The sequence below is a fragment of the Gymnoscopelus microlampas genome (assembly GCF_963454915.1).
Source record: "Gymnoscopelus microlampas genome assembly, chromosome: 11".
NCBI classification, from domain to species: domain Eukaryota; kingdom Metazoa; phylum Chordata; class Actinopteri; order Myctophiformes; family Myctophidae; genus Gymnoscopelus; species Gymnoscopelus microlampas.
In genome coordinates this window covers 46213894-46234179 of record NC_139948.1, presented here as the reverse complement: position 1 = coordinate 46234179, position 20286 = coordinate 46213894, and the positions used below count along the sequence as shown (strand labels likewise).

The window sequence follows — 20286 nt, the reverse complement described above, 5'->3', positions numbered from 1 at the left end:
TGGTGTTCCAGTTCCAGTCCACTTGGTGGCTGTAATGCACCTCTAAACTGGATTGCCAACTGCCTTAAAAACGGCGTGTTAAAAGGGGTGTGTACTGTGTGGGCGTGTCAAGCGCATAGAGGTATGGTCAAGCGTCTAGCCCTATGGTCAAGCCCCCAGAACTGCAGCTGGACAGTGAAGCAACCGTCGCCTGGTGGTCAAATCTGAGATTGCAATACTTACGCATTTAACGCTACTGCGCATGCTTCTACCGTCTGAAACGCTAGTGCGCCTGCTCTATTGGCTCCGATATTGGAGCCAATCCAGGAAGTAGAGGTACTTTCGGGTGCGTCATGCGCTTGTGAGCAACGTTCATTGAAATGAATAGGTGAGGGCGGGCCGTCCGTTCTCTAGATATATTATCTATTCTATGGTGGGTGAGAGCTACAGTCTGTTTGACTTGAAGGATTTATTTATTTCAGCTTAGATGTATTATCCTTTTCCTGCATTGTGTTTATGTGCTGTTTTCACAACAAGGAGGTCAGTGGAGCAACGTTTATCCAACAATATTCTGTCATTCTGTAACGTTTGGGCTTTTAAAGCTTTTGTTGTTAGCTTAGCTTAGCTGGCTGCCTATCAGTCAAGTCAAGGTGCTCCTGTGTGTGTGTGTGTGTGTGTGTGTGTGTGTGTGTGTGTGTGTGTGTGTGTGTGTAATCCCATGGATTAGCATATACAGTGGTGGAAGAACAGATATTTGACTTGAGTAAAAGTAGCAATACCACAATATAAAAATACTCTGTTCCAAGTAAAAGGCCTGTGTTGAGAATACATAGGCTATGTATAGACCAATTATTTGTTTACTAACATTGAGCCTGGACGCACAGGTGATTGTTTCACGCAATCAATTCCCAACCTGTTTCGGGGTGCACTGGTTTCAGCACACCCCAACCCCCTCTTGTGTGTGTTGGCTAGTGAGACGCGTCCTAACGAGACCTGATATAATGGGTTTCGTTGCGCGCATACTGACTGCACGCAGCCAGTATGACGTCGTCTGTTAAGGGGTCTATACATAGATAGGCTATTTTCAAATAGCCTATGTTTAAAATCAGGCTAAAGTGATGAATGTATGTTTTATAATATAGTAATGTATATCTGCAAAGTAACTAAAGTTGTCAAATAATTTTAGTGGAGTAAAAAGTACAATATTTGCCTCTGAGATAGAGACTGTGGAGTAGTATATAGTATGTATAAAGTATTGAAAATAAAAAATCCATAAAAGTGTACTTAAGTACAGTACTTGAGTAAATGTAATTTACTTACTTTACACCACTGTTGACAGCTAATGTTCATGTTAGCTCACATGGATTCATTATCATATAAAAGGGCTGCATAATGTATAGTTTCAGCATCAATGTAAACTTACTGTAACAATAATCACAGAGAAGAGAATGATGCATCAGACAGAGGCTAATTGATCCAGTGTCAAGTTCTAACACACACACACACACACACACACACACACACACACACACACACACACACACGCACACACACACACGCACACCCACACGCACACCCACACACACTTCTTGATAGAGAAAGGAATCTAGCAAGGTTCACAACTTCACATTTCCGTATCGGTCGATACCGATCTGATAACCAGTGTGTAATGTAAAAAAGAAATCGGACAGTGGTTCTCAAAGTGTGGTCCAGGGACCATCTGGGTCCCTTGAGGGGGTTCCAAATGGAGCAGAAGGAAGGGAAGTTCGTACACTGTATATCAGCTCCCAGTAGAGAATTTTAAGCAAATGGACCTGTAAATGGCCACCACCGCGAGGTAGACCGTGGCAGGATGCCCGGAACCCCATATAGGGATATAAATGACCTATTCAAGCCCGACATCCCCATATATGGAGATAACTGACCTGCAAATGTCTGACATTATAGACCCCCTCCCGGAGCCCCATATATGGTGCTAACCGAAACATCCAATCCTGACATCATAGAGACATAGACCCTATCTTTGGGCATGACTGACACCGGGGGCTCCATATATGAATATGACTGGCATCACCGTAATGACACCGGCACCGCAGCCAACGACATAAAAGGCAAAGGAACCCCCCGGTTAGTTCAGATCCATCTGCGGTACTCGGCAACATCGACTGCCTCTAGGAGACGAAGCAGCAATACGGATCCCAGGTGGCTGGCTTTACAACCCAAGTATTATACTTCCACGGATTCGGTCCCATTGATTCTCCTTCTCCCTAGATTGCCAAGGGCCATCTCGGTTTACCTCCTGCTTGGATACCATCACAGCGGGTCTTGAATCAGGTTAAACAACCAGTCGAGTATTCTGTCTTTTTATAGGACCCTTGCAGGTCAGGTTACACGTTATGGGGGTCCTTGAAATTTAAAGGTTTGAGAACCATTGATCTAGGAAATAAATAAAAACTCCATTAATGATTGTTAAAGTGCAGCTACACGTTAGTAACAATGTGAATAGTACAGTAAGAGTATAAAACAGTCGTGCAACATCAACTGAAGCATTCAAAATATGATTGTAAATGAAATATCATCGTGTGATAAATGACATGGTATCAGATTGGCATAGACTGGCATACTCGCCGATACCGATACCAGCATTTTGGGCAGTATCGGCAGCCTTTCCGCTACTGTTATCGTTATCAGAACAACTCTAATAAATAGACATTATAAAGTCATGTGATTTCTCTCAGTAGCTGTTGAGTGCTGAGGCTGTTGCTGTGGAGGAGAGATGGTGGGCTACGACCCAGGAGGCGCTCAGGGTGCCTCACCCACCCCAGAGGAGGCAGCCCTGGCTGGGTCAGCTGCTGGCATGGTGACCCGGGCCCTCATCAGCCCGATGGATGTCATTAAAATCAGATTCCAGGTAAGAAGATAATAACAGCATGCATGTCTAACTGGCTGGTACTGCTGATGTGTCTATAGAGGTAAAAGAGAATCTAACATCTAACGAACAAGGCTCAAGTGCCTCGCCCTCGTTCGCACACTGAGAAACTTGTAGTTTTTGTAGTGCTCCTTTCGGCATGAATGTGTCTAATCTGAATATGAATATGTTACCTTATTTGATTAATAAGGTAACATATGATATGAAATATATGCATTTCCCTGTTATTTCTGACCATTTAATATACAGAATATGTCTATTGTGCTTTGAGTAAATGCATTTCTTTTTTAAACATTGGAAGGGGCAAGAGGAGTAGAAGGCCAAAAATAATTTGTTCATAGACAAATAACAGCCTGTATTAATACTTAGAAATCAGAGCAGTACATTTTGCTGTACTAAAAAACTGCTGTACAGTTCCTAACAATGCCTCATCATACATATGATGCTGGCCTGTCCAACAAACGGTCCTGTCTATATTATTGATCCACAGTTGCAGATCGAGAGAGTTTCGTCTCGAAGTCGAGAGGGTAAATACTGGGGTTTATTCCAAGCATCGCGCTGCATTCTCAGAGAAGAGGGACTGCCTGCGTTCTGGAAGGGTCACGTCCCTGCTCAGCTACTGTCTGTCTGCTTTGGAGCCGTGCAGGTATATACTGTACTATACACACACAGAGTATCTGCATGGATTAATGTTCTCTGATTTCAGTCATTTTTTTTATTAGATTAAAGGGTATTAGATTGGGTCAAACTAGCAATAGAATACATGTTGTATTGCTTAAATTGTAAATTAATGTTCACAAGTTGCAAGCATCTTCCATAAAACCCTCATGGACTCAGATATTTCATAAAAGCAAAGGTTATTTCTTCAACTGGATGGCTGTATGTAGAACAGCAGAAACATAGGTCTCTAGACTCTAGAACGATAATACCAAAAGGTCATAATTCTACATATTATGTTAATACCAGAACAACATAAATTCTACATATTGTGTTAATTGTTTAGGAAAGTGTGTGTGTGGGGGGGGTTCACGCTGTTTCACTTTTCAGTTGCCTTAATCCGAGTATAAATTGGCTTAAAGTGTGGCTTTGTTTGCCTTGCAGTTTGTCAGCTTTGAGCGCTTGACCGAGCTCGTCCACAAGACGACGTCGTTCGACAGCAGGACGCCAGCGGCGCATTTCGTGTGCGGCGGTCTGGCCGCCTGCTCTGCCACGGTGGCCTGCCAGCCGCTGGACACGCTACGGACACGCTTCGCTGCCCAAGGAGAACCAAAGGTGGGACATACAGTAACAGGCCACACCTAACACCATCGTCACAACGTGTTCCACCGTCATTAGTCAACACATCTGTTCGATTGGGCTTATATGATATTGTGTACAATTGTTGTCAGTTGTTGCATTCTTCTAATCACTTTAAATCTGTTTAAGGCATGTCGTTATTGGCAACATGAAAAGTATAAATAATTCACCAAAATCAGAGTTTTACATTTAAAAAAAAAAAGTGAAAATGTGACTCAAATGCGAGCTTGTCGCCTTTGACGAAATTCAATCGTCAAAGGTAGTTACAGTTTCACTTTTCTTTTCTTTTTTAATGATGATTTTTCACTTTGCCACTGTTTAAATCGCATCTAGTATTTATTGGTTCCAGTTCCGAACCAACTTTTAGGGTTCTGAACCAATTCATTTTCAGTGGAAACACTCTGAACTGAAAACAAAATTAGGTGGGGAAAAAAGAACAGAACCGGTTCAACCCCGGTGGAAAAGGGGCCTTAGGTGATGTTATTCATTATTATAATAATTTCCAGGTGTATAGGAACCTGAGACATGCGGTGTCCAGCATGTACCACACAGGGGGAGTGTTGACGTTCTACCGTGGCCTGGTTCCAACACTGGTGGCAGTGTTTCCCTACGCCGGCCTGCAGTTCTTCTTCTACAATGTTTTCAAACAGCTGCTCGCCCCGCTAACGAGCGCAGGAGGCAACTCTAAAGGTCAGTACACATAACATAAAATAAAAAGGTGTTCTTTATTCCATTGGTTCTCAAAGTGGGGTCTGGGGACCCCCAGGGGTACTTGAGGGAGTTCCAGGGGGTCCCCAGCTAAATTATGGATAGTTAACCATAACCTAATGCATGTCAAACTGGGGGTCCTTGAAATTAAAATGGTTGAGAATCACTGCTAGAGCCGTAAAGATCTTCTCTTATGGGGTCATATCTGGCATATCTTTTCAAATGGGGGTCCACGGGCTAATAAGTGTCAATTTGGGGGTCCTTGACATGAAAAAGTTTGAGAACCAATCCTCTTTGGGAAACACGTCTTCTGCATTTCACTCATACTTAGGAGCAGTGAGCAGCCACCATGCTGCACTCAGGGACCAACTCCAGATGTAATGCCACTGCCTTGCTCAAGGGCACTGGCAGGAGTATGTACCTGATCGTAATTTTTATTTTAACCTATAAAGACACTGTTATAGTAGTCAAGTCTACTGAAGATGAATGCATGGACAAGTTGTTTTTCTAAATCCTGCGGAGAGATAAGCCCTTCTCTTTGTCTACAATTACTGAAGTAGTAAAGAGACTTTATGTTTTGTTTCGCTTATGATCCATTGATCATGGAAGTTTTCTCTTTGCGAATATTTCCAACTCAAATGCTAATAAAAAGCAGAATGAATGAACAGGTTTTCAGTTCTCTCTCTCTCTCTCCCCAAACACCTCGGGAGGAGGGGAGGCTCCTCACTCGTGAACAATAGAAGCATCATCAACATGTCCACTCATTCAATGTACTGTAAATTCACCGCAGCGTCCATTCACACATTGAGCCGTTTTGAGCTCAATCAGACATTTCCCGGACTTAACTTAAGGGTGCAGGCAGCATGAAGTCCATTGCATGTGTGAAAAAGCGGCTAAAAGTTCTTAAATCCTATTCTAAAGGTGTGCTGTTACGTATTATGTATTTTCTTTGTGATCTCTATCCAAGGGTCCCTTGGCAGTCTGTTATGTGGCAGTGCTGCCGGGGTCATCAGCAAAACGGTCACCTACCCCTTTGACCTCTTCAAGAAGAGACTGCAGGTCGGCGGCTTCGAGGAGGCCAGAGTTCACTTTGGACAGGTACGCACGTCTGCACTGTCCCTCTGGTCCTTCCAGTACACATGTTTTGACTGATTATAATGTCAATGTATTCAGGGATTTAAGCAAAAGAAAATTGCACAACTGAAAAGTTGTGTGTAGGCCAAGTCCCAATCTGTGATTTGTGAAACAGTGTGAAAGGAGCCCCCCACACCCACTAGCGCTGTGTTTCCTAGACTATTTGCACAATATGATGTTTAGGTATTATCATTCCAAACCAATGACCCTGCTGTTCTTCATACACTACGGCCAACCATTTGAAGAAATCGCAGATTGAGGTTTTAACCTCTTGTTTCTATGAAATATCCGAGATCATAATCATCCTCCCAGCAGATGATTCTGAACATGTAGTCTATTGCTAGTTTGACCAATTCCAATACTCTTTCATCTTAAAATACCTTTAACACGTATTGTTACTAGGGTTTGACTTTACCAGCTGCATGGGTTAGGGTTATGCCTGATTTATACTTGGGTGGGCACTGTCGTGCACCGAAAATAGCACATCTATAAGCTCACAATGCATCACAGCACTCACAACACCGGAGTGAAACTAAAAGTATGAATCATTCTTTGGAGAAAGTCAAGAGAAAGCCATGTTGGACTCTATGGAATCCAAATGATGTTGCGACTGAGAACTGGAATCAATGTGTATCGTTTCCATGTTTTCCACATGCAGGTGCGCAGCTACAGAAACTTTGTAGACTGCGGTTTTCAAATAGCCAAAGATGAAGGCCTGCGAGGTTTCTTCAAAGGCCTGTCCCCCAGCCTGGTGAAGGCCGCACTGTCGACTGGATTCACCTTCTTCTGGTACGAGTTCTTTCTCAACGCCATGCAAGGCCTCAAGGGGAGCCCCTGAGAAAACTGACTCAGGATTCATAAAAATGTACATGGACGTATTTTATAGTGGAAAATCTGAATAAATATTGCATAACATATCAGAGATTTAGGGGCCGTGTCCACAGAAAAAACGTTGTATGAGCAAATAACCAAGCTGAAACAACGTCAACATGGACTTTTCATGGTTGAGATAACGATTCAAAGTCAGGTGGTAAATGAGTGGGTTGTCAGACACAGCCAGGAGGATGAAATGTGACTAGTGATTAGCGGAGTGCCTCTCCAAAAGTTGAACTATTTTCTGCTTTGCCATAGAAATGCATGACAGAAAGTCTGTACCATAGGAAATGCAAGGTAGAAAGACGCTGGCAGCTCAAAAGACACTCATCTGTGGACGCGGCCCCTTACACACTTCACCGGGTCAACATCATTGTAAAAGATAAGACTGTTAAACATTTGTTATCGGGTGTTTACATATACAGTAAGTGGTCAAACATAAGCGTTTGCAGTGCCTCCTGTATATCTATACACTCTATTCTATATCTTCAACTTTATTTGGCAAATGGTGCATTTATGTAGCGCCTTTCTCAAAGCGCTTTACAATGTTACATTACATTCACCCATTCACACACACATTCACACACTGCAGACGGCAGAGGCTCATCAGAAGTAGTTCGGGGTTCAGTGTCTTGCTCATGGACACTAACCCAGCAGGAGCCAGGGATCGAACTGGGAACCTTCCAATTCCCCAGCGGCAGCTCTACATCCTGAGCTGCTTGTTACAAATAACTATACCTCAGTCATAGATATGTTGTACCAGCATTGCCTTCGTAGCGCTGTCATTCATTTTATTTGCAGCATTTCAACACCTAAAAGGTTGTCGAGTTCTCTTCCATAATAACATATTTGTGTACCTCATCTTATTGTGCAGCATTTTAACCCATTAAGACCTTAGGCCGATTCTACAAATGCCTTCTAAATCAGTGGTTCTCAATTTTTTTCGTACCCCCAAAATGATATGTTATTATTTTATGTGAAAAGAAAATGCAAAATTACACGTTCAAGATTTTTTCAAAAATAACAGATGCACAAGCTCGCAGCATGGTACTGAGGGAATACGCTGTGAGCTTGTATATCTGCTATTTTTGAGAACCACTGCTCTAAATCCTAAGAGTTTTTTAAAACTCTTATGTTGCTAAATGTATAGCTAAAATCTAAAATGACACGGATGCTTTCCCGGTTTTAATGGGTTAATACCTAAAAGGTTGTCGAGTTCTCTTCCATAATAACATATTTGTGTACCTCATCATCTAATTGTGCAGCATTTTAATACCTAGAAATGGCTCTTAAAAGTTCATCTTCCATTTTCATGTACCTCATTCTACATATCGCCTGTGTTTCTAGGTATAGTATTTGTGATTACTTGAATCCTACTGAAATTATATTTAACGTCAGCACTGCCAAAAATTGATGCACTTGTTTGGTGTTTTGATAAAGGGAGAGTTGGGGCCATTATTGACTCCTGTTTCAGGTTAAATAGCGTTGCTGTCGGGCAGAAACCTCATATCTCCATATTTCAACGTATGTGTTTAACTTTTTTTGTAAATAACTGCAGTCCTTTGTCATACAGCAGTGTCAACACAAAAGTAGCAAAACTAGTCGAATTACAAGCTCACGCGCATTGTGAGCTTCTACATCGGCTAATTTAGCTGAGCGTGATCAAGTCTGTCTGTGGGTTTTACAAATATTGAACCAATGAAAAGTATTAACAAGAGTTTGTGACTAAAAAACTACATTGGATCAATTTTTCTCCCTCCATTTCCTGAAAAGTAACCGTTTTGGACTTGGTTTCCCCCCGACAGGGACGATATTATGATTTAGAATGTAAAAATGGGAAAGCCTGCTAAATTGCATAAAAATGGCTTGAGGGATTGCTCTTTTTGTGACATTTATTTTCTTATGCTGGAAACATGCTGTATAATGATGCATTGGGGTTGTATTATAGATCTTGTGCATAGAATATATCTGTACACTTATTCTAAGGGTAATATTTATTGTGTATTGTTTATGTGTGGACAAAGGATAGCACTTGGTTCCAGAACAGATTGTACTGTATGCACACCTGGCCTATTGCAGTGGTTCTCAAACTTTTCAGGCCGCGGCCCTCCAAAATAATCCTATTTGAACTGGGGACCCCCCAAAATAATCATATTTGAACTGGAGACCCCCCCCCCCCCATCCGGACAAGCACTTGGATTTGTAGGAGTTTTCAGATTTCAGTTTTCAGGTAGGGTTTCACAGATAAACATTGGGAAAATGTTGCCTCTTTCCTAATATTTGGCCAATTTGATCTTATAAGTCATTAAATGGTCACTTGTGCAGATACCCTGTATACACTTATACTGTAAGTTGGTTTGTTAAATGTTAAGTGAGAAAATGATATTGCACATTAAATCATCTGGGGACCCCTCCAAAATGTCCCAGTTTGGGAACCACTGGCCTATTGCACTGTAACTAAAGATTGAACTACTAGTTTAAAACGTAAATCAGTGACAGTCTCCGATGTGTCTACTGTGGACTTTAAAAAAAGATGTTCTCATGGTGTTATTTTTAAAATAAAGTAAATAAACAGACTTGACTTTGGCAAAGTACTTTCATAAGCGATCAGGAATTAATAGGCATGCAAAGCTGTCTTATGTAAATGTACTATAGTTGGATTAATACAATTGGTTAGGTCCTTAAAGGTAGGGCAGCAGCTAAGGGACAACTTTAGTATTTACATACTAGTCAACAATAACAGTTTGTTTTTTCATATAATTATATGGAAATGGCGTAAAATTAAAGGTGACTGTACAGCAGAGTGGAGGTGCTCAAAACCCTTTTCCAACATGTATTAAACATATGTATTGTGTATGAGAATGCCAAATTGTAACATATAAATGCCGTTTTTTTCCACCCCACATTATTTGAATATCCATCATTTAAAACAGCAGGTGTCTTCAACGTTTTTAAGTCCAAGGACCCCCTTGCTGAGAGAGAGATGAAGGGACCCCCCCCCCCCCCCCCCACATACAACTGTGTTGCAGATTAATAGACTTGTTAGACAGCACTATCATGTTGGATTTCTTGTTAATGTGTATTTTCAGTCATTTAACCACTTATAAGTAAAAACGTCAATGTTGAAGACCCTTGATTTAAAAATGATCTGTTGCCCTGCTTTTAAATGAACCTCCAGTAGGCGGCAGCAGAGCCTCTGCAATATTTGGGTGTAACAATTCTATGGGTTTGACTTGGGAGGATTTTTTTCAGCTTTAATGTATCATTCTTTTCGTGCATTGTGTTTATGTGGTGTTTTCACAACAAGGTCAGTGAATGCACGTTTATCCAACACTATTCTGTAATTCTGCGTATCGTTATGTTTGTACTTTTAAAGCTTCTGTTGCTGTAGCCCTGAAACATGACTGTTATATATGACAGTCATGGATGAACTTCAACCTGGTGTTTGCACTTTCTCCATTTACGGCGTGTACATCTACATAAACGTTCTTATTTCAACTATAAAGTGCTTACCTCATGGCCACGGATGTTAAAGTTGTGTACGAGTCCTCAAAAGTACCCGTATCTTCCGTATTGTTTTATTAAAAGCATTTTAATCTGATTGGTGGCCATTTTCTCATAGAGTTATAATCTATCAGACTGCAATACACCTCCTAACCAACAGGGTTGCGTGGTTGAAAGCGTATGGAGGAAACAGAGAAAATGTTCACCGATCGGATTAAAATGCTTTTTATTGAACAATACGGAAGATGCGGGTATTTCTTATGGCCCGAACATAATTGTAACATCCGTGGCCATGGGGAAAGCACTTTATATTTAAAATCTGAACCTTTATGTAGATGTACGGGCCAAAAGGGGAGAAAGTGCAAACACCAGGTTCAAGTTCATTCCGAACTGTCGTGACAGAGGACCGTCGTATGATCCATGGTTTCTGTTGTTGTTAGCTTAGCTTAGCTTGCTTCCTATCAGTCAAGTCAAGGTGCTCCTCTGTGTCAGGCTCAGGCAGTGGTTAAACTTTTTCATGTCAAGGTCCCCTGAATTATTGTATATCTGGCCGCGGACCCCCATCTGCAAAGAGTTTGTGCCAAGGACCCCCATACAAGATGTGTGGTGTTAAAAATGTCAACAACAACAAAATATTCAAACATTTTAAATAATGTCAAGATCTTTTTTTTAAATAGCGGATTTGTATAGAGGGCCATGGGGGTCCCCGGACCCCACTTTGAGAACCCCTGTATTAGACCACAGACCACCATAACTCTGGGTGTAAGGGTCCACTTGGTTCCATTTGTACACTCTCAGAGTTACAGCCACATACTGTAAGGGTGCATTTGGTTCCTATCTATCCATCATTTGTATGGGGACCCCCTGGAAGCCCCTCAAGGACCCCTGGTGGTCCCCGGACCCCACTTTGAGAACCACCTGTCCTAGAGACAGTGTTGGCTCACAAACAATGGATTCATTTTCATAAAACAGGGCTGCATAATATATATATATATATATATATATATATATATATATATATATATATATATATATATATGTTTCAGCATTAACAATAATCTGGAATACATACAGTTCATCAGATAAATAACATTATGGTTGTAATGACGTCTTCTTGGTAATTGGTCTTGCACACATTCTATGTTCACAGAGGTGTCATATTGACTCTAACTAAAATCATACATTATTTCCAAATAGAGCTATTGAAGTTGATTATACGCAGATCTGCTGCATACATCTGGTGCAATTTATGTAACTATTTATATTAACTGTGACGAAGCTGATGGGTCTGCTTATCCAAAGCAACATTATGTCCAGCAGGGTTTTTATGACCTTGTAATAAAACATACATCAACATCAGTTAGTCAGCTAACATCATCCCCCCCAAAAAATGCCATGAATAAATAGACATTATATGATTTCTCTCAGTAGTGTGTGCTGAGTGCTGAGGCTGTTGCTGTGCAGGAGAGATGGTGGGCTACGACCCAGGGGCCCAGGGTACCCCTCCCACCCCAGAGGAGGCAGCCCTGGCTGGGTCAGCCTCTGGCATGGTCACCCGAGCCCTCATCAGCCCGATGGATGTCCTTAAAATCAGATTCCAGGTAAGAATATAATAATAACAACTGCTACTGCTGGTGTGTGTCTGATAGAGACAAAAGAGAAGCACATGGTAAATGGTGCATTTATATAGCGCTTTTATCCAAAGCGCTTTTACATAGATTGTGCATTACATTCACCCATTCACACACCGATGGTGGAGGAAACCATGCAAGGCACCAACCTGCTCATCGGAAGCAGTTAGGGGTTCAGCGTCTTGCTCAAGGACACTTCGACACTAACTCTAGGGGAGGCCTGGATCGAACTGGGAACCCTGCGGTTGCCATCCGGCCACTCTACCCCTGAGCCACTGCCGTCCCACGTCTACCGCCCCACATCTAACAAACAAGGCTCAAGTGCCTCGTTTGCACGCTGAGAACCTTGTGTAGTTTGTTTGTAGTGCTCCTTTCGTACAGCACATACGTACAAGACACACACATGGACAAATACACACCTGTCAATGTGTGTGTCCTACATGTATGTGCTTGTTGAAGGAATGCAGCTCAGGAAGGAATCACACCCCAAGTTTTGTTTGTGAGCCATGGCCAGATGTTTATGTTCTGTATAATCTTTTTCTTAATGTATGTGAGAAAGCACACTCTAATGAATGCACGTATGTGTGCTTGTTATAGCAGATTCGTGAAATAGCAAAAAACGTACATGGGGCGGCAATGGCTCTGGAACTAGAGCGGCTGCATGGGAAACGGAAGGTTCCCAGTTCGATCCCGGGCTCCCCCTGAGTTATTGTCTACGCACAGCTATACAGGCATGAATGTGTGTTGAATCTGAATAGGAATACGTTACCTTATTTTGACTCAAATATATGCATTTCCCTGTTATTTATGACCATTTAATAAACCGTAATAACTATTGTGCTTTGAGTAAATGAAACCCTAATTAACAGAATGGTTAAATAATAATATATATATTTAACAAGTGGCAAGAGGAGGAGTAGAATGCCATACATAATTTGTTCATGGACAAATAACAGCCCGTCTTACTTGTATTCATAACCAAATAATGCCTCATCATACATATGATGCTGGCCTGTCCAACAAACGGTCCTGTTTATCTGTATTGATTCACAGTTGCAGATCGAGAGAGTTTCGTCTCGAAGTCCGGAGGGTAAATACAGGGGTTTATTCCAAGCGTCACGCTGCATTCTCAGAGAAGAGGGACTGCCTGCGTTCTGGAAGGGTCACGTCCCTGCTCAGCTACTGTCTGTCTGCTATGGAGCCGTGAAGGTATATACTGTGCCAGGGGTTGACAGACACTTAACGGTTTCCCGACTGCCCGTGGCAAGTAAAGAAAACATTCGGACAGGTGGAGTTTGCTTTTTAGGTTGCCCTAAAAAATAGCAGAGGGCAAATTCATTTGAGTGGGGAGTTCTGTCTTTAGTTAGCTATAAACACAACAGAAAATTAACGGTAATTCCAATTTTACCTATCACAATTTACTTTTCGGGCAAGTGGGTATGACCTTTGGGCAAGTAGAACATGACCTGTACTTGCCCGACTGGCAAGTGCCTCTGAGGTTTTTATTAGATTAAAGAGTATTAGAATGGGCCAAACTACTAGCAATAGAATACTGTATTGTTTAATTGTAAATTAATGTTCACAAGCTGCCAGCATCTTCCATAAAACCCTTATGGATTTTCATAAAAGCAAAGGTTAAAGCCTCAATCTGTCATTTCTACAACTGGATGTATGTATGTAGAACAGTAGGAACATAGGTTGTTGTGTTAATTGTCTAGGAAACAGAGTGCTAGTGTGGGGGGGGGCTCCTTTCACGCCGTTTCACAAATCACAGATTGGGACGGTCTAACAAAAGGTTTCCATTGCCTTAAAAGTTGTGTAGTGATATTTTTTGGTTAAAACAAAACGTTTTTTTTGTTAAAAGGTTAAAGCACTATATTCTGATAGTAATCATTGCTATAGAGTGTTTGTTCAGTAACAGGAGTCTTCCTGTCTCTCCAGCTCTTAAATAGAAAATAAATGTTCAGGTAGGTGAGAACATGTTCCAGTTCCAATTTTGTATCCAATTTCTTTGTGTCATCACTTCCAATTTCACTTGTTTAATCTGTATCCTGACTGAGTTCTATATCTTGATTGGATAAAATTGGTATCCCGACCTGAAAATGCATTTTCTGTTTAATAAAGAGCTGGAGGGACATGGAGACTTGTGTTACTGAACAAACACTCTATAGCAATGAGAACAATGAGTATCAGCATATAGAGCTATTTAACAGCTATTTAATATTTTAATCAAAGAAAATCACGTACCCTAACTTTAATACCCGAGTATAAACCGTCTGTTTGCCTTGCAGTTTGCCAGCTTCGAGCGCATGACCGAGGTCGTCCATAAGACCACGTCGTTCGACAGCAGGACGCCGGCGGCGCATTTCCTGTGCGGCGGTCTGTCCGCCTGCTTGGCAACGGTGGTCTGCCAGCCGCTGGACACGCTACGGACACGCTTCGCTGCCCAGGGAGAACCCAAGGTGGGACATAACAGGACGCACCTAACACCATGGGACATATAGGCAGTGGTGGAAAAAGTACTTGAATGTTTTACTTAAGGAAAAGTGTTAATCCAATATTGGATTAATACAGGATTTAGAAGGCGTTTTTTAAATCTGCCTCAGGTCTAAATGGGTTAAACCTGTTCTGGGTCGTTATTGGCAACATGTTAATTTCAGAATTTTCAAAAAGGTCCCTGAAACTTCTGACCAATTAAAAAAAAAGAATCATTCCCAGAAATATTAAAAAGAAAATTCCAACCACTTTCAAAGAGTTCCAAATTTTCAAAGATCACAGAACTCTCAAACGGGATCAAAAGCCAAGGTATATAAGTGGGACTTGGTGAGATTTAAAAGTCTCGACGGTGGGGCCCAGTTTGATATGGGAGGGGAGCTCATTCCATAATTTGGGTGCTACTACTGAAAAGGCTCGGTCACCGCTGATCTTTAAACGTGTCATTGGGACGATAAGTTTCAACTGGTCAGCAGACCGCAATGACCTTGGGGGAGTACCGACTTCTAGAAGTTCAGCATGTACCACAGTGAGGGCGTGTTGACGTTCTATCGCAGTCTGGTGGTGATGTCATTAACTATTATAATACTTTTCAGGTGTATAGGAACCTGAGACAGGCTGTGTCCACTGTCCAGTAGTGATGTGCGGGTCGGGTTTTTTCATGACCCGCCCCGCCACGGAACCGCGAACCCATATATAAATCTATGGCTCAACCCGCCCCGCGACCCGCGGTAAAGAAAAATCGGTAAAATCATGAAGGAAAATTATCTTCAAGTATACACCCCAGGTGTATTCAAACAAGAGCATGTGATTTTTTGGAAAAAAAATGCGTGTGAGAGGCTGACCCGCTCAATTGCCTCTGAAATCCTGACTCGACCCACCCGCGCCGCGGGTTGACCCGCGGGTCCCGCAGGTTGACCCGCGGGTCCCGCAGGTTACGGGTCGGCCCGCTCATCACTAGTGTCCAGCGTGTACCACTCAGGAGGAGTGTTGACGTTCTACTGCGTTCTGGTGGTGATGTTATTAACTATTATGATAATTTCCAGGTGTATAGGAACCTGAGACATGCGGTGTCCAGCATGTACCACACAGGGGGAGTGTTGACGTTCTACCGTGGCCTGGTTCCAACACTGGTGGCAGTGTTTCCCTACGCCGGCCTGACGTTCTTCTTCTACAATGTTTTCAAACAGCTGTTGGCCCCGCTAATGAGCACAGGAGGCAGCTCTAAAGGTCAGTACACATAAAAAAATAAGTGGTCTTTATTCCAGAAGCAGATTTAACTCAAGGCCGGGAGAAGGCAGCGTGAATACAGTGCATGTGTGAAAGCTGCTATAAATTCTTAAATCCTATTCTAAAGGTCACAGTAGGCTGACTTTGCAATTGCGTTAACGTGGCCGTTAAAATTCTGGCAATTCTACTATCATTATATGTGTGGGGATTAAATCCAGTTAGCCAGATGAACGATCATTAATTTAGCTATGTATTTTAATTGTGATCTCTATCCAAGGGTCCCTGGGCAGTCTGTTATGTGGCAGTGGTGCCGGGGTCATCAGCAAAACGCTCACCTACCCCTTGGACCTCTTCAAGAAGAGACTGCAGGTCGGCGGCTTCGAGGAGGCCAGAGTTCACTTTGGACAGGTACGCATGTCTGCACTGTCCCTCTGATCCTAACAGTACACATGTTTTCAGGGATTATAATGTGGGATTAAAGTAAAAGAAAATCGCACAACTGAAACGTTTTGTGTAAGTCCCAATTTGTGAAATGGTGTGAAAGGAGTCTCCACACACACACACACACACACACACACACACACACACACACATTAGCGCTGTTTCCTAAACTATTTGCACAATATGTAAAACTATGATGTTTTAGGTACTGTCGTGCACAGGAAATAGCAGATCTATAAGCTCACAATGCATCGCAGCACAATGTGTTGTGAGCTTGTAAATCGACCATTTTCGGGTTACAACATCGAAGTGCAACAAAGCATAAATCATTCTTTAGAGAAAGCCAAGAGAAAGACATTTTTGCCCCGATGAAGACCATCCGAGATCGAAACATGTTGATAGTTGCCTTTTAATAAATACTTTAAAAAAATGACTCCTGAGTGCCCGGATCCTCCGTTGTTTTTTTCTCAAGAGAAAGACATGTTGGACTCTATGGAATCCAAATGATTGAAAGTAGTCATGGCGACTGAGAACCCGAATCAATGTGTATCCATGTATTTCCATGTGTTTTTCACATGCAGGTGCGCAGCTACAGAAACTTTGTAGACTGCGGGTTACAAATAGCCAAAGATGAAGGCCTGAGAGGTTTCTTCAAAGGCCTGTCCCCCAGCCTGGTGAAGGCCGCACTGTCGACCGGATTCACCTTCTTCTGGTACGAGTTCTTTCTCAACGCCATGCAAGGCCTCAAGGGGAGCCACTAAGCAAAAGGACTCTTGATTCATAAAAATGTACATGAACATTTTTTTATGATGGAAAATCTGAATAAATATTGCACAACGTAGACGCATCAGAGATGTAGGGGCTGTGTCCACAGATTTTTTTTTTGTATGAGCGGAGGAGTGCTTTGGATATCATGTCCAGAGCGGACCATTTACTGACCCTCCCAAAGCTATCAACCATTGCTGTGCTCCAACGTTGTGTTAGCACAAATAACGCTAAAATAAGCTGAAACAACGTCAACATGGACTTTTCATGGTTGAGATAAGTCGGGGCGTAAATGAGTGGGTTGTCAGACACAGCCAGGAGGATGACATATGACATTGATGAGCGGAGCGCCTCTCCAAAAGGCAGAAAGACACTGGCAGCTCAAAGGCACTATCTGTGGACGCGGCCCCTTCACTGGGTCGGCGTCATTGTAAAAGATAAGACGTATCATAACATTTGTTTCAGGGTCGTCCATTCGTTTTTTTTTTCTTTCGATTTGTTTACATATACAGTTCAATAAGAGAGAGATCGAGTTGTTGTAAAAGGGAATTTATTGAATAGGCACTTTGACGTAAGCATTTTGGCGGTTAGACTCCATTAACATTTATCATACATATGCAACATACATAGTATGGAATATGCTTCATAGGGACAACCCCCCTGTACATAGGTATGAGAAATGAATGATGGGGAGAATCCCAGGAGTCTAGACGCTGGTGGTGGCGGTGCGGAGACCCTCCTTCCTTCTTAACTCTAGCGCTTGAGATGTGGTGGAGTTTCGGGTTGGAGGTGGGTTGCTTGCTGCATGCTGGGAAGAGAATGACCAGTGAGAGAGGCAGTGATATTTAAAGGCGGAGTCCAACCGCCTGATTGGCTGACTGCCGATTGGCAGATTGACTGCAGGTTGGCAGATTGCCTGCAGATTGGCGGTCTGACTGCAGATTGCCAATCTGCGGTCAGTCTGCAGAACATAACAACTCAGTGATCTTCTTTATTGAACTTGCGCTGTGAGCTACATTAAGTGGTCAAATCATGTTTGCAGTGCCTCCTGTATATCTATATACACTCTTATTTTATATTTTCAACTTTATTCTCTGCGATACGATTATTGTGAGCGTGTTTTTTTAACGATTATTGTCCCATCCCTACTCTACATCCTGCTTATTAGAAATAACTGTTCCTTAGTCATAGACATATTGTATTTGTACCAGCATTGCCTTCGTTGCGCTGTTGTTCATTTTATTTGCAGCATTTTAACACCTAAAAGGTTGTCAAGTTCTCTTCCATAATAACATATTTGTGAACCTCATCTAATCGCACAGCATTTTAACCCATTAAGACCTGAGGCCGACTCTACAAATGCCTTCTAAATCAGTGGTTCTCAAATGTTTTCGTGCCAAGAACCCCCAAAATTATAGGAATTTTGCCGCGGACCCCCATCTGAAAATGTTTTGTGCCAGCCTGCGACCCCCAGAAGAGAAGATTTATGTAAAAAAAAATATATATGGACAAATTATTCAAAATTTTTCAACATTTAAAGATTTTCGCGGCACAAAGTGAGCTTGTATATCTGCTATTTTTCTGAAGAGTTTTCTGAAAAACCTATGTTGCTAAGTATATAGCTAAAATGACACGGATGCATTCCCAGGGTAATGGATAAAGGGTTGTCGAGTTCTCTTCCATAATAACATATTTGTGTACCTCATCATCTAATTTTGCAGCATTTTAATACCTAGAAAATGTATCTTAACAGTTCATCTTCGATAACATATTCATGTACCTCATCCTATATGAGCTTGTATATCTGCTATTTTTGAATAGCCCAAAGTGTAAAATAATGCTTTTTAGCTCAAATCTAAAGATGACACATCGCCTGTGTTTCTTTCTAGGTATAGCATTTGTGACACTTGAATCCTACTGAAATTATATTTGACGTCAGAACTGCCAAAAGTAATGCACTCGTTTGGTGTTTTGATAAAGGGAGAGTTTGGGCCATTATTGACTCCTGTTTCAGGTTAAATATCATTGCTGTCGGTCAGAAACCTCATATCTCCATGTTTCACCGTTGTATGTTTTTTTCGTAAATGAATGCACTTCGTTGTCATACAACAGTGTCATACTAAAGTAGCAAAACTAGTCTAACGCTTTTTTGTGTAAGTGGTCAAGTCTGTCTGTGGGCTTTACAATACCCACAGACGGGGGCTTTACAATAGTATTAGCTTGTGACTAAATAACTACATTGGATTTAAAAAAAATCCATTTCCTGAAAAGTAACCGTTTTGGACATACAAGGTTTCCACCCGACAGTGACGATATTGTGATGGGAAAAATGGGAAAGCCTGCTAAATTGCATAAAAATGGCTCGAGGGATTGCCCCTTTCGTGACATTTATTTTCTTATGCGGGGAAACATGCTGTATAATAATGCATTTGGGTTGTATCATATATTGTGTGCATAGAGAACATATCTGTACACTTATTCTAAAGGTAATATTTATTGTGTATTGTTTATATGTGGACAAAGGATAGCACTTGGTTCCTGAACAGATTGTACTGTATGCACACCTGGCCTATTGCAGTGGTTCTCAAACTTTTCAGGCCGCGACCCCCCAAAAGAATCATATATGAAATGAGGACCCCCCCATCCTGACAAGCGCTTGGCATTGCAGGAGTTGAGGCATTACATTTAGTTTGACTCGGTTCCACAGATACATATTGTGAAAATAGCCAATTTCGGCTATTTTCACAATGTTTTTCTCTTTCTTACATAATATTTGACAATTTGGCCAATTTGGTCTTAAAAGTCATTAAATTGTAACTATAGAAATGTGCAGATACCCTGTATACACTTATACTGTATGTTGGTTTGTTTACTGTTGATTGAGATAACAATGTTGCACATTAAGCTAATCATATGGGGACCCCCCAAAAATCATTTCCAGTTTGGGAACTGCCTATTGCACTGTCACTAAAGATTGAGCTACTAGTTTAAAACTTATTTCAGTGTCATAAGTGACTGTCCCCGATGTGTCTACTGTGGACTTTAAAAACATGTTCTCATGTTGTTATTTTTAAAATAAAGTTTAAAAAAAAGAAAAACAACAGATTTGACTTTGGCAAAATAAGGTGTTAATAGGAGTGCTTTGATTGATTGATTGATTGATTGAATACTTTATTTAGAAGTTTGCTCATGAAAGTACAGTTCAAATACAAGGTCAACTAAATAGGATTAAAAAGCCTATGGCTTATTTCAATTGGGGTCCTTTGTACTGAATTCATAGTGAAGTGCAAAGCTGTACAAAGT

General features: G+C 41.6%; 1 protein-coding gene across 5 annotated transcripts; it reads left to right on the top strand.

The window, feature by feature from the left end:
* Window positions 1–413: 413 nt before the first annotated feature.
* On the top strand, window positions 414–20086 carry slc25a19 (solute carrier family 25 member 19). Of its 5 annotated transcripts, XM_084072908.1 has the most exons (8): window positions 417–519; window positions 2722–2790; window positions 11925–12024; window positions 13108–13263; window positions 14346–14516; window positions 15594–15777; window positions 16055–16185; window positions 16800–20086. In XM_084072908.1, the coding sequence occupies exons 2-8, from the start codon at window positions 2756–2758 to the stop codon at window positions 16977–16979; spliced, it is 957 nt and encodes a 318-aa protein (XP_083929034.1). In that variant the 5' UTR covers window positions 417–519; window positions 2722–2755; the 3' UTR covers window positions 16980–20086. The 5 variants fall into 5 exon arrangements, with proteins under 5 accessions (XP_083929032.1, XP_083929034.1, XP_083929033.1 ...); XM_084072906.1 differs by lacking the exons at window positions 11925–12024; window positions 13108–13263; window positions 14346–14516; ... (1 more) ...; window positions 16055–16185; window positions 16800–20086 and adding exons at window positions 3399–3554; window positions 4010–4180; window positions 4711–4894; window positions 5880–6010; window positions 6705–8276 and having other exon boundaries at window positions 414–519; window positions 2718–2890; XM_084072907.1 differs by lacking the exons at window positions 11925–12024; window positions 13108–13263; window positions 14346–14516; ... (1 more) ...; window positions 16055–16185; window positions 16800–20086 and adding exons at window positions 3399–3554; window positions 4010–4180; window positions 4711–4894; window positions 5880–6010; window positions 6705–8276 and having other exon boundaries at window positions 436–519; window positions 2721–2890.
* The last annotated feature ends 200 nt before the right edge of the window (window positions 20087–20286 follow it).